This window comes from Pygocentrus nattereri, chromosome 19 (genome assembly GCF_015220715.1).
Source record: "Pygocentrus nattereri isolate fPygNat1 chromosome 19, fPygNat1.pri, whole genome shotgun sequence".
Taxonomy (NCBI): domain Eukaryota; kingdom Metazoa; phylum Chordata; class Actinopteri; order Characiformes; family Serrasalmidae; genus Pygocentrus; species Pygocentrus nattereri.
The window spans coordinates 22,405,059-22,428,859 of record NC_051229.1 but is presented as its reverse complement, the minus strand read 5'-3'; the positions used below and the strand labels follow the sequence as shown (position 1 = coordinate 22,428,859).

Below are 23,801 nucleotides of genomic sequence, written 5' to 3'. Positions count from 1 at the left end.
TGGGGCACAATTACAAGTGGAGCTGTGATGAATCTTTCTGGAAGTGGATATGAGTGTATTTTGCCCCACACAAAGCGATCTCAATGGTTCTTCTTCTTCCTCCAAAGATGACATTGGGACTACTGCAGGAGTTGAACTAAAAGCAACCTCCATGCCAACAAACGATTGAGTTTGACGTTTTGTTGTTGTTGCTGTTATTGACAGCTGTTCAACATAAAGCATAAATTGACTTAACCATCAGGCTGATAACCATCAGCCAACTGTGTTTGCACACTGTGGAATTAGACCTCTGCATTTAACCCATCTGTGCAGTGAACCACCCACAACATACACACTAGGGGGCAGTGAGCAGACTTGCCCTGAGCGGTGGGCAGCCCTATCCATGGCGCCCAGGGAGCAATTGGGGGTTAGGTGCCTTGCTCAAGGGCACTTCAGTCATGGACTGTTAGCCGAGGGGTTCACCTTCTGGTCACAGGGCTGGTCTCCTAACCACCAGCCCACAACTGCCCAAAATGAGATGTCCTTTGAGCCGTAAACACCTGCAGCTCACTAAACAACACCGAAAGTGTTGCTATTTAGCAAGAAGAACCAGAGGTAGGTTTGGTGCAAAAGCATTCCGTGACATGTCGAAAACACCTAATATGCTCTGTGAAGTATGGTGGTGGATGTGTGATTATTCTAAAGACACTGGGGCTCCTGTCAAGATCTGTGTCGTCATAGGCTTTTTTAAACCAGATTTGGATCACAGACTGGCTGCTTCACCAGGAGGTATTGTTTAAGTCTTGGATTGATTTTCCAGTAAGGGAATCATCTAAAACTCCAGTAGTAGGTCTATAAGCCTTTTACAACTTTGTTACATCCGTCCCCAATCTTCACTAATTAGCAGCACAGGGGGCCAATTCCTTAAAAAGCAAAGTATCTGATCATGTTATAATTTCTCTAAATTAATATGTTATACTTTTTTGATGTTTGTCTAAGCAGTTTTAAATCAAATGTAAATAAGATAACCTATCCTGCCAGATAGGGGTATTGCCATGTTAATAATATGTTAATAATCGAGCTGATTAATGTATAATAATGTAATCTACGAGTAAACGGGTAAAAATGAAACGCCCGCGCTAGTGTTCATAAATTAGCATATTTCACATTGAGCAATAACACAGCATTCCTTAGAAAAGCCTTTAAATAACCACCAGAGGGCAGTACTGTCTTGGGATGCAGAACGTGTGGGATTGAGGGGGGGGTGCGGGGGCTGACACCCAAAGTAATTATTAACTTATTAACAACGTTTCATACGTTTTAGTTTGTTTTTCCTTTTTTCCAAACTGTTTTAAACTTATTTGCTTCCTACTGATTAGTTGAAATGTCCGTAGTAAAGTAGCATCACAGTAAAATGATTTTGTTCATTTATCTTCAACAAAAGAGGTTTTATTGTAATGAGAACAGTGATTCTAAACACTTCAACGCTGGTATGTTTTATAGCATTTTGTGTTTAGCCAACTTGTTAAGTTCTTTTTAATCAATTTTTGCTTTTACAGCTTCACGCCAGATGCAACTATTCCACCGGGTTTAGGACCAGTTATATAAAACCAACTTTTTTGACAAATGTGTAAAGAAAAGAAGACATCTTAATAAGCCACATTATATAAGCTCTTTAGCCTGTTTGCGGTTATTTCGCAGTAAACCAACGACGCTTCCGCGAGATTCTTCCGTTCCACCTTAAACGGTGAAGCATTCTGGCGCCTCAGGTTGGCAAATATGAAGATTCAGTCTCGTAGCAACTAAGGACACCTAGCCTTTCAAAGTTATAAACTTCGACCAGAAACCGAACTATTTCAAAAATATTGCTCTATAAACTTGAAATATTAGAAGGACTGAGAAGTTGAACGTATATAAAGTGTATATGTACTTCCAGACAGTTAAACCCAGACCTACGTATGTGCACAAGGAAAAAGTCCGGCTATCCCTGTTTTGTTTGCAAACAAAAGTCTGTCACATGGAAAGACACACTGTTAAGAATTGTGGGAAATGGAGTTCTGACGTCGCGATCAGCCCCCCTGTCGGAACTCTAGTCAACTACATTACCCAGTGGCGCCTATTCCCAACAGCTGACGGTTGAGATTCTTTTAGGATGTGGCGTTAAACACTCGGTGCGATATTGACAATAACAGAATTCTTTGTGTGAGCACCGGCGTTACACGTTGCACAGCGGTTTAACGAAGGTGTTGTTTTTAAAAGTTAGAATAGTTTAAACTTACTTAATTACGTCTCTTTTCTCTTATGGCATATGGACGAACCATGTTTTCCTCAGACATCTTTTGTTTTTTTAAGTGCTAATGTGGACTTTTGCCTTCTTTGTGTGAGGTAAGTCCAAAGTCTTATTCGAGGCCTAACTCGAACTGTTTCATCTACTGTTGAAATATTCACGTTTGAACGTTTTATATTCTCTAAATAGCTCTCAAATATGAACTATCGTTTTTAGTTTGTTTTTCTGTCTTTTCCTGGTGAATTTAAAGAGTATCAAGTTGTGTCTCAACAGGTGGCTGTGGGTTACATCTGTTGGAAGAAGCATAAATTGATGTTATTGGGTCCCAACGATGTTTGACGGACTTTTATTTAGTTTCACGGAGATTGTCTACCAAGCAGTTCGGCTATTTACTGGAATCAAGTTAAAAGTGATGCTTTTAGAACAGCATTATTAGGCAGGACGTTATGCCCTGCAGGCCTACGCTCTGTGTTTATGGACCCTTAACGTTGCGGCTTAATGAAAAGCACCACTTCTGCTTCCATATTTTGGTTCCTACCTGCCTTTTCCTCTATAATGTAGTTTCATTAATAAGCCACTTGTGCTGCTCTGCCTCTTTTGGTCCCCAGCTGATGTGCAGTTGGTGTATAGAGTTTCAGGAAATCTGATTCATGACAAGTCTTAAAACATGAATGCTGAGTAGCTAGTACTTTTTCACAGGAAGCTGCTTTGCTACTACATCTTATGCTTTTCTCTGAAATTTCCAGCCTGCATTGAGATGTGACATTGGATATAGTTTGTTACAACAATTTTGAGCTTAAGTACAACATTTTACTGTACATATACAAAGTATTACTAATACTGATTCATACCATCACCATCCTCATTCTTCTACATGTATCTTATTTAAATGAGAGTGGCAGATGGCACATACACTATGTCTGTATCGTTTGCTGTGTTTTCTTAGTGAAGCTAATTGCAATCCAGATGGTTTGACTCTGATCTGGGCATTATTCCACAAAGCAGTATTTCTCAGTTAGCCAGATTACTTGAGCCCAAAGATCTGTCCTGTCCCCAAAGGGCAGCTCTTTTTCTATAAAATTTTCTAAAATGAGGAATCCTGCTTTGTGGAATACCCCCTGGTGAAATGTGTCTGAGTCTGTGGCAGGTAGTCAATATTACGCAACTGCAAGTTCCTGGGACAGATCGTCTCTAAAAAGCCAAAACAGTGGCACAATAAAAAAGCTTGCGCAATTAACGTACAGGTCTATTCCACTTTAGTGATGCAATAAACTGCAGGTTACATTGTGTTCTTATTTGTTTAGATAACTGTGAGTCATAAGAGTGTTGGGTTAGTGATAAGATGCTTAAAGACACAAGTATACAACACTGGGCTCAAAATATATTGATATTGTGTTATAAAATATTAGTCTGTCAGTAGAACTCAGAGAAGAAAACTATGCAGAGCAGTAACACTTGATTTCAATTCACAGCAACACAATACGTAATTTTTTAAAGTAAGGATGCCACAAGATGGGTTACACTCAGATTGTACCTGGAGTTTGTTTGGATTGAGTTTAGTGTTTGAGAAATTCTTTCCCAGTCTCAGCAATTTAATATCTGAGACAGTGTTTCCCTGCTCAAACATGCCCTCTTCAGTACATTATGTAGCTGTGATGGCATCGTAAGTGGAAACAGGGGAGTTAGAACAGAACAGAAGTGAACCGTATAATACATGGATACATCAACATTGGAAATATGTTGAGTTAAACAACTTGTACAGCTAGAAAAGTAGGCATAGTAATTTAGATAATATAATTTAGGTAGTAAGATTTATCTCCTATTTTCTTATCAGTTCTGTCTCAGTTCTAGACTGCAGTATGTAGAAAGATCTGTATAAATTGATCTAAAATGTCTATCAATAGCACATTAGTAGTACATTACATTCAGTGCATCATTAAATCATGTGTTTCACCGTAATTGATTTGATTGTTGAGGTATGGACTATTTCAATGAAACCCTGAAAATATAAATGTGACTGAGGAAATATTTACACAGTAATGGAGTAAAAACAATACACCAGTTTTTTTCTCATAAAGCAGAGGAAGTTGGGAGCTTGTTAATAGCCTTTTAAAATGTTATTTTAGCCAAAATTATAATTTATTCTGATCAACTCTTATTTTCTAAAATTGATGCAGATAACCTCCTTCAGAGCATGGCGAGATGCATCGATTTGAAGGTTTTACACCTCTAGGTATTACCATCATCATACTGAGTGTTGATGTGTTTATCCATAGATTTTGGCTGTAAATTGAACAGTGCTGTGAGTGGTCCTCTGCAGACGCAGCCATGGTGTTGATTCTGGGCCGACGTCTGAACCGCGAGGAGTCAGCGGGCATCCGCGACTCCCCTGCCATCAAGCGCAAGGTGTTTGAGATGGAGCCCAAGAACCCAGGTGACGTATTCGACTTCTCCTCAGGGCCGTCACACTCCGAGAGCGTGCTGCAGGTGTTCAACGAGTTCCGTGAGACCCGGCTGTTCACAGACGTAGTGATCAGCGTGCAGGGCCGTGAGTTCCCCAGCCACCGCGCTGTCCTGTCCGCCTGCAGTGGCTACTTCCGTGCCATGTTCTGCAACGACCACCGTGAGAGCCGGCAGATGCTGGTGGAAATCAATGGCATCCAGGCTGATGCTATGGATGTCTTTCTGCAGTATGTCTACACTGGACGTGCCAAGATCACCACTCAGAATGTCCAGTACCTCTTTGAAACCTCCAGCCTCTTCCAGATCGCCATCCTGAGGGATGCCTGTGCCAAATTCTTGGAGGACCAGCTGGACCCCTGCAACTGCCTCGGGATGCAACGCTTCGCTGATGCCCACTCCCTCAAACAACTGGCCAGCCGGTGCCGAGGTTATGCCCTGCAGAACTTTCCAGAAGTTGCCCAGCATGAGGAATTCCTGGACTTGAGGAGGGAGGAACTGGAGGAGTATATAGCCAGTGATGAGCTGTGTGTAGGCAGGGAGGAGGTGGTGTTTGAAGCTGTGATGAGGTGGGTCTACCATGCTGTGGACTGCCGCAGGCCTCTGCTGAAGGATCTCCTTCAGCATGTGAGGCTACCACTCCTGCACCCCAACTACTTTGTACAGACGGTGGGTGAACTAATTACGTCACTAAATAACAAAATACACCCTGTAGCTGGTCCATGTATTTGTTCACTCCCAGGTAAAAGTACACCTGATCTAGGTATTTCGTTTTTGACGTTTGGTTGAGGTGTGGGAGTGAGCAAAAATATGGACCAGCTATCCCTGTGTGTATGTGACATACCTGGGTCAGTAGAATGTCCTTAATATCCTTGTGACAATGCATAATAACCTATTCATAATGTATAAAATCAGTGTTACGGCATATAGTCCTAATGACAGTGTACGAAGTCAGCGTTGAAATATGTGCAGTGTTACATTTACATATAAACAGGAACAAAAAGTAATTCTTTAAAAAGACTTTTTCTAAAGAAAAATGACCCATTCAAATTTTTAGTAAATATTAATTAACCGGTGTTCTCAGTACTGTGTATATTTTTAAGGTGCATGTCCCTGTAGTTTAATGTTCATGTCACAATGTGTCATGTCTCTCTTAGAGCATCTCATGGCACTGTTACAATGTAAAGTCTGCACTACAGTGTGTAACATTTTTGCATGTAGTGTACCTGTTACAATGTACGAAGTCCTCTTTACAGTGTCTTTTCTACAATGTGTAATGTCATGTGACAATGTATAATCTCTCTATTACAGTATTTGATGTTCCTGTTACAGTGTGTAATGTCAGTGTTACAATGTATAACGTACAGTCTGTAATGTTTTTGCAGGTGGAGGGTGATCAGCTGATCCAGAATGCCCCGGAATGTTACCAGCTGCTGCACGAGGCTCGGCGCTACCATGTGCTCGGTAATGAGATGATGTCACCACGAACCAGACCACGCAGGTACAGTATCATCTGAACTCTAAGGTTATGGTAACATGAAAGATAATGAAGAAGTATTTAATTATGATTACGTTTATGCGTGATTCTTTATTATATATTGCATAGACTAATATGACAGCCATACAGAACCATGTACAACTACTCTTCCTTGTTTTTGCGAAAGAGAAATGTAGATAAGCATAAGTGACCGATATTATCAGAAAAGCTTGTTTCCACTGCGTGAGTGTTTTCCGCAAATAGAGCCACTCAGGTGTGACTCTGTCAAAGACTCTTCATAATCTGATGTGGCAGTGAAGATACTGTTCCTTTCAACAGTGACATAGTTTGTATTTGTATGGTTCTTTATCGGGACACTTCCCTGTCACAATCATAACATTTTATCTGACAATTAATTGCCTTTTAAATAATTGCGCCTAACATTTAAATAGCATTAAAGTGGCTAAATTGCCTAATAAGCTGTCTTACTTTTTAGCTGTCAGTACCGGCTCACAACTGAAAGTGATAGAATTCAGCTTACATTATTGCAATAAGTTCAAATAATTGGGGTCAGGTGATTATATAATATAACTAAATATTATAAACATAGTATAAAGTAACAAGAATTTTTTAAAAATGATATAAGCTAGTTGATATAAGCCCAGCTGTTGCATGGATTTGTTGAATTTTGTCACCAGCACACTTTTTAGCCAAATCAGGTGTTGGATGATAGCTACACAAAATACTGGGCTTTCTTAATTTCGTGACTACTATGTTATTCACTGTTAGCTGGGAAAATGTAGCAATTATTAATGATATAATATAAGGATGTGTGTTCCACCTTTTGATATGAGAGTATCCATAAGAGTTCGTGAACAGATAAAGTAGTTAAAAATGGCGTAATTGGCCGTCTTGCCTCTTAGCTGTCAGTACAACTGATGACAGAAAGAGTTGGAGCTCAAATAAACAAAGGTTACTCACTGCTGCCCTCCAAGGGTGGCATTAACAAATGTTCACAAATGTCAAAGAAACAAACGATGGTGACCTGAGAGCCATGACATGTCTCAATAAATGCATTTTCTGTTTTCTTTTACATTTGTTTGCCTTGACCGATTGGTGAGAAAGCACTATTTGTCGTGACAAAAACGTAGGATTGTGAAAGCTGACAACTGCAACAACTACACACACACACACACACACACACACACACACACACACACACACACACACACACACACACACAAACGAACAGCATCTGTCAGTCAGTTGCACTGAACCTGTTCTTTGTTATTGTTGTGTTTGGCAGTGATTTGAAATTAGCATTCACACTGTGCTAGCAACTCTGGTTAAGGCAGTTTCCAGGCAGATTAGGTCTGTTCGTGTGTGTGTGTGTGTGTGTGTGTGTGTGTGTGTGTGTGTGTGTGTGTGTGTGTGTGTGTGTGTCTCTCCCTTCTCCTTTGTTTATTTCGTGACGTAACCATCTCCTCAGTCTCTTGGCAGGCAGCACTTTGGTCTACATCTCGTTGAGTGTTTATGTTCCTGTTGCCTGTCATTAGTTGATGTGTCCGAACTACCCGCACAGCACATACACACACTCATTCCCACCCTCATCTTTCTCATCTCATCTCTCAAATAAACAAAGGAAGGTGCATGTGATCTCCTCCTGTTTTGCTTGTGGTGTTCGGTTTTGTCCAAAAAGGCCACACAGGGGTCATTATTTAAAGAGGAAGTGTTTGTCACATAATTGTCTTTCTGTTCGATCCATTGTTGGTATTAGAGAACAAATTAAGAGCTACTTCCCTAAAGTGAACCACGAATCATAACACTGGGTTGGTGTCAATGCAGTGTGAGTGTTGTTCCTGTGATTCTTTACCCTGTTCACACTACTTAATTTAGCCTTTCCATTCTTTTACAGTACTGTCTGAAGCTAACAGCTAATATTAGAGTATTTGATGTTCACTGGAGAAAGTTTGCAGGCTGTCACAATTGATTATATTTATCAAGATTTTCTTTGTATATGTTAATTTGTAGTTTTACAGTGAATTCTTTATGTATGTGCAGTTTGTGTCAATATACTGTAATTTTACATCATTAACATGTCATTTGTGATTACAAACATACATGCATTTGTGAGATCCTGCTGGTGTGGGTTTCTTCTTTTTCAGAGAGTTCACAAAAATGAGTGCTAATAGCACATCCCTGTGGAGAATCTGCTGAACATAGCTATGTAATGACCTGCAGACCCGCTGACCCCCTGTTTATCTTTCAAATAATGAACCAAGTTTATTTATGGAGAAAGTTTTTTTTAATCAGGTACTTCTTTAATAGCCACACACAGACTGTGTTTTGATTCCCAAAAAGACAGGCACACCACTGCTGTACGATAAATGAGTTTGGTTGGAGTGTCTGTTCAGTATAGAGATGTTTACACTAACTTGTCTCATTTGGCTTTATTATAACCTTATAAATTTAATCAGTGATCCATCTTTAAAGACCTGATGTTCTCAGTACACTTCCTATATGGATTAAAGGGTAAACCTGTATGCAAAACATGTTTAATATTGTTATTGGTTGTTGTTGTTGGTCCATGTATTCTACGTCAGTGCATCCATAGCTCATAAATGCCTTTTTGTACTTCATTTTCTGCTTTCAATGATACAATTGGCACAGTCTATTACACAGTTCTAGTATATTCTGATAGTAATCTGTTGTGCCCTGTTCTTTCTCTCTGCTGCAGGTCGACTGGTTTTTCAGAGGTGATTGTGGTGGTGGGAGGGTGCGAGAGGTTAGGGGGTTTCAACCTGCCCTACACAGAGTGTTATGACCCAGTTACGGGTGAATGGAAGTCTTTGGCCAAGCATCCAGAATTCACCAAGTCAGAGTACGCAGTGTGTGCCCTGCGCAACGACATCCTCGTCTCAGGTAAGCTCCTGAAGCACTCGGAGCACTGTAGAGTTCCATGCTGAACATAAAAGTGTACCCTGTCTATTTGAACCTGGGACTATTTTATGATTATTGAGCTTTGTGTAGAGATATGAATCTGTTTTTGTGTTCCTGGGGACCATTTTGTGGACATTCTCTGGATACGATTTCAAGAAGGAAGGTTTGATCCAGTGCAACAGAAAAACGTGGTAGAAATGTAGTGGTGGTAATGAATTAATGATGACAAGAAGGGCCATTTGTTGTAGTTATCCTCTGTCAAAGTTGATGTTGCTTGGTTGATTGTGTGAAACAGTTTTGACTGGGGCAATATGACAACATTACAGTATCACAACTCTTGAAGGACTTTTTCGTAATGCGCAACATATCAAGATATGTTGTTTTTTTAAGGTTTGATTAGTTGGAGCAGAAGAAAGCACAGGCACGTTTAAAGTGCCACTGTGTAAGATCTTTTTTGTTAAAATTGAAAGAAGTAGCATTGCTGGAGAAAAAACATGCTAATATATTGTGTGTGTGCTACTGTGAGTGGCCTGTAAAGCCTGAAATAATCATTTAAATGTCCAAGGCATCGGACCGGTAGTGTATAAACTTCCATTGTTCATTAGCTAAATTGGCCTTGTTGTTCAAAAACTAATGATGGCACAGGTGAAATGTAATGACTACTATTTGAGTGAACCCTGAAAGACCTGGCCTGCCATGTTTGTGTATTAGCACAGATATTACCCATATTATGCTTCCCTTCAAGGTAATTATTATAGGAGCAAGAGTAGGAGTTAAACATGTTACAGGAATACTCCAGTATTTATCAGCGTAACTTGTAATCAGTTGAAAACACTTTCCACACATTTTCCTGTACTTAATAAAATGACATTTTTGTCTGTGTATCTGTATTTTGAGTCTGTAGGTACCAAAAATGTAGTAGGTTACAGTACTCTTGTTTTGAAATTTAGGATAAAAGAACTGTGGTAAGTCAAGTTCCAGTTTAGTGGTTAGCCTGGTTTGACTATTTCCAAAAAGTTGGGCCTCCATGGCTTGTTTACACTCAGGATTTTCAGGCACAGTTTGAGGAAAAAAGGAAATCACATCTGTTTCTGTGAACTCAGAAGGGGTTACCCGGGGAAGTCCTCTTTGGCAAGTCCAGGTGTCGTATTGGTTGAGAGTCAGACAAAAGTTAACTCTGATTGGCCAGTGGAGTTTTGCAGAGGTTTGGGTTCCAGGCCGATTCCAGCAGCATTCCAAGCAAGTTGTTTGGCAGCGTGTGTTGGAGAGGAATCAGCAAATCACATCATGCCTGCATTCTGGGGGTGAAACCGCATTCTGGCCCATATTGCTATAACATTTTTAGTTAAGCTCGGATTTCAGATGTTTATGTGTGCATCAGTGAAGTTCCTTAGTATTATTTTAACACAATGCAAGATACAATTATTATTTCTCATTTTTTCTGTGGACAGATTCTCTCGAAAGCACTGTGTTGCAGTCTTGTTTGCTTGAGGTCATACACCAACTGACCATTCTAACCATAACTGTTTTTTTTTTACAAAATTCATAAAAGGGCTACTGGCTTGATTGCACCATAAAGGTCAAATGGCATCTTTATGATGTAGTATGCTGGCCTGTCTTTCCTAAAAGCATGCCAAAATAAAAGACCTTTGTTTTGCTGCATGACATGTGAGGGAGTAAGAACTTTTAGGATTTTTTTTTCAGTGAGTGGAATACTTTTAAAGTTGCTTTATTTTGCAACAAGGTTTTTATTTTAAAGCTTTCAAGCATAAAATCTTACTAAATTACTGTATAACTAAATTACCTTTTTTGATATTTTACTTAAACAACATGTGGACAGTCTTTAGACATTTGGAGGCAAAAAGCAAATAAAATAAATTTTATGTGCATGAACTGAAAATTCTGTCAGATAATGGAGGTATTGTTGAATTATTTGATAAATGTCATATTTATTCAATTATTTTGCTTGGAAATAATGAACACAAAAAATGCGTCATGTCAATGACCAATATATGAATTTAGATATAAAGCAAATTGACAGCATCACCAGACTTTCAAGGATTCATGCTGCTCCTAGTCAGACTCTAAACAGGGAAGAAAGACACTTGTATGAGTTTTTTATTTAGAAATTTCGATAACGTGCGTCCGAATCATTTAAAGACCGAATACTGGTTTCCTGCCATGTGTTCTGCCAAGGCTCTTTTGATTTGTTTGAAAATGTGGCTTGAAACTGTTCCAGCAGAGCTATGAGGAAATTGAAAATTGTCCATTATTCTGATGTTTCCTCCTTTTGGGTTTGTATTGATGGATACATTCCAGTTCTGAGTAATACCTGAACACCTCCCCCTTGCCCCGCTTCTAGTTTCGGCTGTTGATCTATATCGCCTGTCTGATGTATGGCCTCTTATTTGATTGCAAAGAAACTCCAGCTCCCTGAAATTCACAGAAATAGTTAAGATATGAGACTCTGATAAAAATGTGGTAAACTTTCTGTTGTGTAACGTGTGCACACCGAACTCTGCTTGAGTGTATCAGTGTGTGTACATGCTTGTGCTTGTGCTTTCCATGAATAGAGTGTAGTGTTTCTGCGTAACCTTCATGTCACGTTTCTCTCTCTTTTTTTCACTCTTTATCTCTCTTTTTTTTTTTCCTTCTTCTTCTTTTTTTCATCTTTCCTGCTGCATGTGTGAAGGCCCTCGGGCAGAAAAACAGAGCAACCCTAACTAAATCAGGAGATCCATGCTGGCCCTGGATCTTGTGTGCCTCATACATGTGTTCATACTTTTCAGAAGTTTGGAAATGGAGATGGCGCAGTACCACTGTTTCTCTCCGATACTAATACCAGCGGTGTAATGTTGCATTTTGGCCTATTACAATACTGATCCTGCTTTTTCCGCTCATATCGCTCCACTGACTGTGGACAACCATGCTCCACCTGCTCAAACACTCTACTACTCCACAGCACAGAAATACACAGCTAACATCATCACAGCACACAATTTGAGTCCGTGATATTTTAGGATAGATTTGCTATAGCAGTGGTGCACAGTTCCAGTCCTGATGTTAAATAGTGTTGACAGTTCTGTTTTTTCACTTATTTTTCTTTGACTTTCCGCTTCCTTACGCAAGTGGACTGTCTTATGTCTAGTCTCCTCAGAAATATCTCCTGAAAAACTTGTACTTATCTTGACTGCTCTGTGACTTTTGTACAGCACTGTATGTTACAAAAATAAATCGGTAAATATATAGTTCATGTTAAACAAGCATACAATAGTAAAGCTAAAGATAAAGCTTGGCTATGAAAGAATGGAGATAAGATGCAGGAACAGTATATTTTTCAGTAGAGTGAAAAATCTAGTTGACATTCCATGAGTGTACCAAGTTAACAGTAAAGAGACTGCAATGTTTCTTTGAAAGAGTAAAGATAAGGTGCAGATACAGTGTACACGGGGAACCCGTAGCTCTTGTAACGTAACACGCATCAGCTGAGCTGCAAGTGCTGAGATGCATCATAAAATGCTGCATTTTTACTGTTATATATGTAATACTGTTAGAATGTGACCACGTATGTTATAAACATCTTTGACAGGTGTGTTTCCTCTGCATATAATAGCCCAATATATATCTTTGTGAGGTGTGAATTGCATGAAACCAATGGACACTGTGACACTCTGCGGTGCTCTGTTGATCTGGCTGCCCTGTAACAGATGGTCATTCTGCTCCTGCTGTCTTTGTTCTGGAACTAGCTGTGACCAGCATCAGTGAGCTAAAAGCCTTACATATAAAAGACTCTTCTTGTCAGTTCTAGATTAATGGACAAAGCCAGTGCATCCTGTCTGTACAGTTCATTATCATTATCTCACATGAGCCTCACAAAGCAACAGGAGCCATAAAATGAAAGGGCCCATGTCACCAAAATGCCCTTGCCTGTTTTACATTAGAGTTTTGTGTATTATACAAGCATTGTTAAAGTTTTTCAAAGTGCGTCTCACTAAGATCCGGCGGTATCCACTTATTGCATAGCTTTCAACCATCTGCAAATAATACCAGACTATACAGTATTACCTGGGGGTATAAAGCATAAATGTGTCTTAAGTTTCATAAAAATATTAAAGTTTTGTTCCGTCTCAACGTGTGTTATTCCACAATCAGAAATGAACCAGAAAGTTTACTTTGCTTATATGGTCAACAGCAGTGCAGGATTTTGAGCTATCATTTAATAAATGTCTGTTTATCTATGACTGTCTAACAATTGCTAAATATTAACTAAATGGTAAATACTAAAGTCCAGACCAAGAGGCAAACTAAGGTTCATGTTTTTGTTACATTGTATGCATTTGATCTGGTTAGTTTTGGTTTCACTGTACTTGGTCAGAAAATCTGAACCATTCAAAAAAAAAAATTTCAAGCTGAAAGCTGAACCACTTGATTTGGACCAAGACAACTTCTTTTAGTTGGACCAAATCTGACCAAAAATTGCTCCTTTGGTCTGCACCGTAGTCCGAGGCACCTTTCATAGCTGCTGTTTTGGTTCGGGCCAAACAAAAAATTCTAAATCTCTGGACCAGACAAGGTAGAGAAAGCCCCCTAAGGCATTGACACAAGTTTAGAGGATAATGATTCAAATCCGAGGGAGTGAAAACGAGCAACTCCTTCTGAAGGGAGGTGAAATGAAGCCTTTTCTGTGGTGTTTCGATCCATAGCCTGACTAGCTTGGCTAACTTAATTCTAGCTTAGCGAGCAGGCTGCGGACCCAAACATTGCCTCACACCAAAGTACAGGTTTGATTCTGCCTGCTGCTCTGCTGAAACAGGTATAACGTTGACGATAAAAACTAATGTCTCAAGAGCAAAAGTTCAGTGACCAGAGTTGGAGTGACAGTTGGTGTCTGGGACTATATATATATATATTACATGACATTTGTAGGAGGTCTTTAATGAATCTGTAATGTTGAGAAAAAGTTCAGAATAAGCTGACATTACGCACTCACATCTGGGCACTCGCTTCCAGTGACATATTCAGATTTACCGTGCTTAAGCCAAAACAGCAGATTTCGTCACAGTGCTATTAGTAACAGACTGCATGTTTATGAGAGGAAAACAGGGAGCAATAAGGTGAAAGAGTGGGAGAAGGAGGGGTGAAAAGAATAGTGTCAGGGCTTGTTTGAATCTAGTTGGCTCAGCAAAGTAGCAGGAGAGGGGAAAAACAGCACTTGGGCACGCTCAGTCTAGCGCACATGACAAGGAAGTTCATCCAGTATAGAAAAATGACGAACATAGGCTGATTTTTACAGGGGGATAAACGCAAAGCTTCAGCTTGTATCTATAAAACACTCTCATATACAAATATTCTGGCAACCACTTGTTCCAGAGAAGTAGATATAATATTGTTATTAAGTGCTGATTTTTGACTCTACAGTCTCTTTAGCATCTGAACAAATGAGAGAACCGTTACATCAGCATCTAGATTATAACTGACCTAGCTGACCTACCAAGCTTAGACAAGCTGTATTATTGGATATTGGCAAAAATCCCTTTCAGTCTCCAATCAAAATTTTAAAAAATTGAGTGCATTATTAATTTAAAATCATATTTACAACCCCATTTCCAAGTTGGGATGTAAATAATACGATGTGCAAATCATTTAAACCCTATATTGCATTAAAATGTTTCAAAGACAACTTATCAGATGATGAAAATTAAAAATGTTTAATTTTGAAAAATATAAGCTCATTTTGAACTTGATGCCATCAACGCATTCCAAAAAAAGTTGAAACAGGGCCACATAAGGCTGGTAAAGTTGTGTAATTCTTAAAAAAAAAACAAAAAAAAACTGGTGGTTGATTGGCAACAGGTCAGAAACATGATTGGATATAAAATGGGCATCCCAGAGAGGCTGAGTCTTTCAGAAGTAAAGATGAGGAGGGGTTCACCACTCTGTGGTGCATGATGCATGAACAATTCAAGAATAAAGTTTCTCAACATAAAATAGTCAAGAGCTTTCATCATCTACAGTACAGAGTATCTGGAGAAATCTCTGTATGCAAGGGACAAGGGCAAAAACCAGTATTTGCTGGCCATGATCTTTGGGCCCCTCAGACGGCACTGCATTAAAAACAGACATGACCTTCTAGTGAAAATCACTGTATGGGCTCAGAAACACTTCTGAAAAACGCTTTGAGAACAGTTTGTCGCTGCATCCACAAATGCTGCATTCTGTGGTCCAACAAATCAACATTTGAATTTTTTTTAAAATAATTTTGCTGTCAGTGCGCAGTTCAAAAGCCAGTGTACATGATGGTATAGTGGTGCATTAATGCACATGGTATTGGTGACTGGCACATCTGTGAAGGCACCATTAATGCTGAATGATATATACATGTTTTGGCAACATGTGTGCCATCTAGATGACATCTTTTTCAGGGAAGACCTTGATTATTTCAGCAAGATGATGTCAAACCACATTTTGTATGTATTACAACACCATGGCACTGTATCCGGGCGCTAAGCTGGCCTGGCTGCAGTCCAGGTCTGTCACCCACTGAAAACATTTGAATCAGAATCAAGCTTTATTGGCCAGTTATGCTTACATATACAAGGAATTTGGTTTTGGTTACACTAGCTCACACTGCACGGTATCTGACAAACACTTACATAAATAAAATAATTAAAATAAAATAATTAATAATCGGTGCATGAAATGAAAACTGAAAAGAAATTAAATGAAAATTTTGACAAAGGAGACCCTAAATGAGCAGCTGAAATCCTATATTAAGCAAAAATGGGAAAACATTTCTTTTTCGAAACTACAGCAGTTGGTCTCCTTAGTTCCCAAACACTTACAGAGGTGTATGAAAGAGGTGTATGAGGTAAACATGCCCCCGTCCCAACTTGAGAGAGAACGTGTTGTTAGCATCAAATTCAAAATGGGCATATTTTTCACAAAACAATAAAATTTTTCGGTTTCAACGTTTGATATGCTCTCAGTACTATTATCAAACAAATATAGGGTTTAAATGATTTGCACATCATTGTATTTAGTTTTTATTTATATTTTGCACAGCATCCCACCTTGGAAATGGGGTTGTGTTTTATGTCCATGAAAGGTCACAGCATTAGGATGGTTTTTCTTCTTTTTGCTGTGTAATTGAGTGTAATTAATGTTGGCATGGTGGCAAATTTGTTTGTTTCCAACCTGACTAGTATCAAAGAGCTAGTAGTGCACCTCAAGAGTAGCCTTTTAAACTGGTAACACAACCAGATATAACAGGTATAAAATCCAGCCTAAATCTCCTAGCTTCTTTTGGATTTTTCGTGAAGTTTGTCCAGCCCAGCATCAGTGGTTTCCAAAGCATGAATAGATCAATTAGCTGTGCCAAATTAAAAGGCCAGAACAACCCCCGAATTATTTATTAAGAAGAGAGCATGGGTTGTCTTCATAGCTTCAAAATTATTAGGAAAAGGAAACAATGTGAAAGAATCTTGTGTCACTGGTATGAAGCACTTTATTGACAAGTTAAATAGCATGCATTTCCTGCCTGTACAATTACTGGTGCCAGCTTTGTGGTCACATGAAACAAGTACACTTCAAGCTCTTGGCTACACTGGTGTTTATTGAGGAATGCATCGTCATTACTTTGAAGTTCCTGAGAGTTTAGTCTGTTTGAAAGCTGAGCTGTCAACAAGAACTTTTAACTTGTACCTGGGAGATGCTTATCTGCTTTTGTTAACTTCTTGTTGTTTTTGTTGCTCTTTACAGGCGGGCGCATCAACAGCAGCTACGTTTGGATGTACAACTCTCAGCTGAACCTGTGGATCAGGGTGGCCTCACTGAATAAGGGCCGCTGGAGACACAAGATGTCTGTGCTGCTTGGGAAGGTATAGACTGGCACTACTCTTGAATTTCTGATATGTAGCAGGATACCTGTTGGCTCCCTAATGAGCCCTTCAGTTGAGTGAATTGAGTTGTTTCGTTTTAGAAGATTCATCCATTAAACGCTAATTAAGGGAATCAAAAGTGGTTCTTTTGCTGCATCACTCAAAAGAACCTTATTTTCAAGAGTTTAGGGTTGTCACGATATCAGGATATTCACTTTCATACTGATGTCAAGTGTAGTATCACAATGCTTAATACTAGAAGAGTATCAAAACATTCAGATTGGTCCATCTATGATGTTCAAATTCAGTCTCTTTCTTTATTGATACAAAACTTAGATGTTAAATAAATAAATAGAATACGTAACTTACTTATTAAAACATGACCGCATTCAGCATGTTAGGAAAAGAAAGACAACAGTGAGACGGTTACACACAGTAGAGCCCAAACGATATGTGAATTGGCTGAAAATATCACGTCATATTGACAACCTGTGGTTTTAACAGTATCTGCAAAAGTATTGTTAGTAACATGCCGGTAATTCAAACATGCAGGCTTTTGATGGTAAGACAAAGCCTTAGACCTCAGACCCCTGAGAGTCAATATAAGTCACGTTCTGTTTAGCTAGATCATAGCAATGCAGGCTGAACCTGTGAATCTGAACACAAAACACTATCGTTGTTAGAACAACAAAAAGAGGTCAAATGTAACATTAAACATGAGTATGACTAACACAAGCTGCCTTTTTTATAGAGAGAACTAATAGATATTAAGGAAAATAAGAGGTAATTAACAAAGAATCATGGGAGGCTTCCTTCCCAGTGCTACAGTAATTATATTATTTATTATTTCTACATGGTATTTAACATTGCAAGTTTCTGTTGTTTGTAGAAAGTGTGACAGTTTTGTCAGTCACTATTTAACTAAAACTATTGAAATATACATTTAAAATGTAAATATAAAACTGTATCAGCTGATTTTGTTATCAGAGGTTTTAACCCCTTTAAGCTGGTTTCATACACATCAAGCAGTTGAGCCCTAAAACACAATATAGCCACGTATTCTTTAGACTGTGTTCAAAACAAATGCAAAGTGGATTATATCATTTCTAAGAACATAAGGTTATACAGAGCTGTGTTTCAGGCACCTGAGAAAATTATATTGGTCTATTTATGTATTTATGATATTAATAGAACACTAGAACAGAAGTACTTAATACATGAATAGAAGTTCTGGATTTATGTATGTCTGTGTGCTATTTAACCAATTCTAAACCGGTCCTCATGGCGACCCACTATTATTTGTAGTTATCATCCAGTGTTTGGTTTGGCTGATTGGTTCATTAAGTTAAATCAGATGCTCTTGTTATGAAGCCTATTTAGGCCTATGAGATGGCTGGAAGCCTTCAGGAGAAATTCTAAACCAAATTTTATTCTTCTGACCAGCTCACAAGATATCAATGACTTTTTTGAAAACAAACAGTGTTGAATTTTGCTGTATTTGTTTATTTCTATATATTCTAGTGATAAATTTCACACTTACTGCTGAGATAAAAGGTTTTACATGGTGTGTTTAGGTGGCAAAGACTTTTGCACAGCACAATATGTTGTAGCATAAAGCTCTTCAACCATGTGTTTTAGATATGCTAATGCAGTGATTCTCAAACTTGTCCTCAGGGTCTCACAGATGGTCCACATTGTTCCTATACCCTGATCTGTATTGAGATATGCTGGAGCAAATATATATGGACCACCCAGGGGTCCCTGGGGACCGGTCAAATTGCACACAATTAAATTTGCCTTTGTGTTTGCTTACAGAAAATGTTTGCCAGTGTAGTTTTCATTTGGTTGAAACAGTAAATCAAGAATATAATATAAAAGCTGTTTGTTAATGTTGTGGAATGGATGTTGAAATGATCCAACCCCCTGTGGACTCTGGGGTTGGGTAATATTCATTCATGTTAATCCATGTTTGGGATTGTCCCGAGCATGCTTTCTTTTTCATTTCTGTTTGCCTAAAGCTTTAGGGAGCTGATTGTTTTGAGCTAATCTGTGTAATATAACCCATGTTGCTTTCCTTCACCCTTTTGTGGTTTTAGTTATGAAAATTGTTGCCAGCTTGTAATGCAACAAAATTTTTCAACAGCAGTCCCTCCCTAGATGTTTTGTTTACATGTTTCTGCTACAATCTGCGGACACTGGTAAATTCTTCCCACACAGAATGGCACGTGTGTGTGTGTGTGTGTGTGTGTGTGTGTGTGTGTGTGTGTGTGTGTGTAACTAAGCCGCATGACTAAACATAAGCCATGCTCCATGCTCAAGAACCAAATAAAGTGACTTCTAACAATAGCAGAACTCTTTTGGTGCTATATAGGAGAAGAACTTGCATAGAACCATATGCAGTAGGTTTTCTGTCATAGAGGAGACAAGTTTAACCATGCAACCATTGGTTATCGGAGTTTTCATAGTTCTGTAAATAATTATTGCTTGAACAAAGAAACCTTGAAGAGCCACTTTTTTAAGAGTCTTAAAGTTTGTAGACACCTGCTCTTCCAGTGTTTCTTCTGAAATCAAGAGTATTAACAGGGAGTTCGTCCCACCTTTGCTGCAGTAGTAGCATCTGCTCTTCTTGGAAGACTTTAAACTAGATGTAGAAACGTTGTGAGGATTTTGTTGGATTAAGTCACAAAAACATATGGGTGATGCGTTACTGCGCAAAGGTCCGAGAATGCATGCGTGCAATTTCCAGTCAAAATGGCCATTTTCCATTTCAGCATCAGGAAATAGAAGTAGAAAACATATTTAACAGGTAATTACACAAAAGCCTTAATGACTAAATTAGAAAACATGAAAATTACTAGTTGGGATTGCTCAGTGTTGTAAAGGAAAGTAATATATATGGATCTTCCTACCTTTTAACTGACTTGGACTTTTAAAATCCTTTTGCTTTGAGTGACCCTATTCCTCTATTATCGAATGATTGAATATTCCATTGTAACACTACCAAAACAATCATGACATTACTAAAACCTTACGACATGTTTTGGTAGTGACTGTTTGCGTATTAATAATTTAAGCTAATTTTGAACATAACATTACACACCTAGACAGTTGCACACAAGTCATGTTTTTCATTAACAAACAAAAAATGTTTACATGTTTAAAATGCGGAAAACGTTTAAGTACTGAAAGTTCTTTAGTATCACACACTGATGTTCATATTTGGCACACATTTGCTTCAGTAAGTGGGATCTAACCGCTCACCCTGTGGCTGTGAGGGACAGGAATACAATCTCACTTCCTGTTTTAAAATGCAGGTTCGTTTGGTAGCAACATGAAAATGTTTGATGCGTTTTTAAAATAAAATTTCTGTTCAAAAATGTTACTTATAAAAAATCTAAATCTTTCATTTTTGATTACTATTTAGTTTTTTATAAACACAGAAAGGAAATATTATTTTCACAATTTAATAGAAAGGGTTGAAATAGATAATAACATCTCTTATATAGCACCAAAAGCTTAGTCTTCTATATCTAAAGTCTGAATACATCATGGTTTATTAATACATGTAAAAACAGTGGGCCAGTCAGTCCTCTGAAGGCCTGTTCCTGGAACGGTCCTGTTTGTTTCTGTCTCTTCCATGACTTTCTGTTCTACTCGAGACTCGTGCTAACTCTTACCCAATTCCCCCCATGCCACTGTTTAAAATGCCTTTCCCTCTGAGTGAAAACCTCTAAGTGCATTTTGGCCGGTCTATCCAGTGTCACATGGCCCATAATGGCAACTAGCAGTGCTATTTTGTAAATGTTAATTCTAGGGGTGACTATTGCACCGTTTCAGGGAAATAAGTGCTAAAAATCTGTTTGAATTTGAAATGCTTGGTCACTTTTCTCTGTCTTTCCATTGTTGTAGGGTTCTTTTTCCTTGTTCTGTACTAATAACATTGTCTTTGGCCATTGGCTTTCAGTAATGACGCCACTGTGCAGATGTGCCATGTGTACTTTTAGAGCACTCTGGTGCTCTTTTACACAATTACTGAGGTCCTTGGAGACATCTCTGACTTGCTTTTGATACAAAAGATAAACTGTCTAAGATACAGAGCTTCCTTTTTTCCCATCTCTCTTCATAATAAGCTTGGTAATGCCGTTATTATTTTTATCAGTGACACCACTGCGATAATTGCATAGGTTTACATTTTGGAAGAAATGTACAGGGTTTGACAATCTAAAGACAACAGAAGCCTGATGTGACTTTTGATTCATTTAAAACTAAAAAGTGGCATTTTAGTAAAAACATCAATCATTTCGGGTTAAGAAATTCCCTTGTGATTGTCTTAAAATGAAGAGTATTGTTCTTCAGCCTCCTCATCTCTCCACTATACACTAACAACTACACGCTGTTTGGGGTAGTCATGGGCTGGAGGTTAGGGAACCGGCTCTGTGACCAGAAGGTCGCCGGTTCAATCCCCAGAGCTGACAGTACATGACTGAGGTGTCCTTGAGCAAGGCACCTAACCCCCAACTGCTCCCTGGGCACTGCCGATTGGGCTGTCCACCGCTCCAGGCAAGTTTACTCACTGCCCCCTAGTGTGTGTGTGCTCACTAGTGTGTATGTGGTGTTTCATTTCACAGACGGGTCAAACACGGAGGTGAAATTTCCCTGTTGTGTGGCTAATAAGGGTCACTTAATCTTTTCTCTGTCCCGGCTCTGTGTGCTCCAAGTTTGAAGCTTGAAGGAGGGGGAAAATATTTCAAGATGGCTGGTGACCATGGTTGCATCCATTTTGAAGCCGGCCATTTAGGATCCAACCCTCTTCTCCCACTCTTCACACGCTGATAGCAACACTGCAGAAGAAATGCTAGCACAGGCTTCCAGTATCCGTAGTTTCAGGTGCTGCACATCTCGTATCTTCACAGCATAGACAATTGCCTTCAGATGACCCCAAAGATAAAAGTCTAAGGGGGTCAGATCAGGAGACCTTGGGGGCCATTCAACTGGCCCACGATGACCAATCCATCTAGGAATGCTCGGACCTGACACCCATAATATGGTGGTGCACCATCTTGCTGGAAAAACTCAGGAAACGTGCCAGTTTCCAAAGTGGATTGGTCGTCGTGGGCCCTCCCATATACTAATGTGCCACAAACAGGAAGTTAATATCACCAACCATTCCCATTTTATTTGGGTATATTCATATAAATGGTCCACCCTGTAGATCTAATTCCCCGAGAGTGGTCTGGACACAAGTTTCAGTAGAAAAAAATCTGACATTTTTGTATGAATGTCCTGACATGGTCAATGACTCAAATCTGCCCAATTGAATAGAGACCTACAAATAGTATATGACACATTTTGTTGATTTTCAAACTGAAAAAAAAGTTCTGAACATTGCACAGTCACTATTTATTTCCCGAATTTGACATATTGGTGGAAAAATAAAACCTAAATAATGTGAATGTTAAAGCATATTTTATATATTTATATATTTGTTTTACTTTTAACCAATATGTTAATCTCTGACCTATTTAAGTGTGATTTCTGTAGACATGTCAACTTAATTTCACACAGAAAATCGACAAAGCATGTAATTTGATCAGGGATGCAAGTGAGTAAAAACACCCTGTAGCATTAGAATGTATACATTAATACTGTAAAATGAATGAAACAGTTAGAAGAATGTAGGTCTGGTTCGTGACTTCTTGCTGGACTCAGCAACTACAATTTCTCAATTCCATCAGCACCAGATTTACTTTAATGAAAGATTGATTAGCTGATGTGTTTATTGGATGGAAACTATAAAAAATTATTTGTAATGTAGGTTTACATGTTATTAATACCAAAATATTCATTTTAAGACATTCAGTATTGTTTGATCAATATTGTTTTAAGTATTTTGGAACAACAGGAGTTATTAAATGACAAATGCTGTGCTGCAATTATTTATTTAGAATCATTTTAGTTCATTATTTGCCTCATGCCTAAATTCTGGACGCCTCTAATTTAGATGATCCTCGCAGCAGGATGGGCATGGCATCATCCAACATTGTTGTTTCCTTCCTCTCTCCTGCTGGTCTGCCCAAAGCTTCCGCTCATCCTCTGCATTAGAAGGGCAACATTTTTCAGGGTGACTGTACGGGGCAGAGGAAAAGGACATGCATGGTTTTGCAAGCCTGACCTCAGAGTTCTAAACACTTCACGCACTCCAACTGCACTCTACAGTGAATTCTTCCCCTGATTTTATGTCTCTCTATTCCATTCTCTCCCTTATATTAACTACCAGCATATTTAGGAAATAACAGGAGAATCATGTTTTGGTTCGAGTGTAGGAAAAACATCACTTTAGGCCTTCTGGAAGTCTCAGATACGTCACTGACTTGAGTGTGAAGAATAGTATTGAAAGTCACTGTAAAACTGCTGTAGGATAAAATGATAAAGTCTGTTTGAAGCTTAAAGTAAAACAGCTACAGATGTGTTCAGTGTTCAATCTAGAACAGCTAAAAATATTCATGTGCACAAGCATCAATTCAGTACTGACATACTACTAGAAATCCTAGAGGTTACTGTAAGTCATTTTTCTAATTGGGTTCATTTTGTGCGCTCACTATTGAATATAAATAATCAGATGATAATTTTTACTATTAATCAGTCTTTTCACAATTTTTGAAAAAATTCAAAACTTTAAATGTTCTCTGCTTTCTTTCTTTTGCTCTCATTCTCCTCCATTCTTTTTACCCATCTCCCTTATCCCCTCCCCCTCTCCTCTTCCTGTTGGACTGGTTTCCTG

General features: G+C 38.7%; 1 protein-coding gene across 1 annotated transcript in view; it reads left to right on the top strand.

The window, feature by feature from the left end:
• The first annotated feature begins 2,120 nt into the window (after window positions 1–2,120).
• klhl24a (kelch-like family member 24a) overlaps window positions 2,121–23,801 on the top strand; it is a 45,535-nt gene continuing 23,854 nt past the window's right edge. Inside the window, exons 1-5 of the mRNA XM_017699191.2 lie at window positions 2,121–2,364; window positions 4,543–5,395; window positions 6,112–6,227; window positions 8,941–9,125; window positions 16,902–17,020. Coding sequence (XP_017554680.2) covers window positions 4,595–5,395; window positions 6,112–6,227; window positions 8,941–9,125; window positions 16,902–17,020 — 1,221 coding nt within the window. The 5' untranslated portion in view covers window positions 2,121–2,364; window positions 4,543–4,594. The remainder of the gene's footprint in view (window positions 2,365–4,542; window positions 5,396–6,111; window positions 6,228–8,940; window positions 9,126–16,901; window positions 17,021–23,801) is intronic.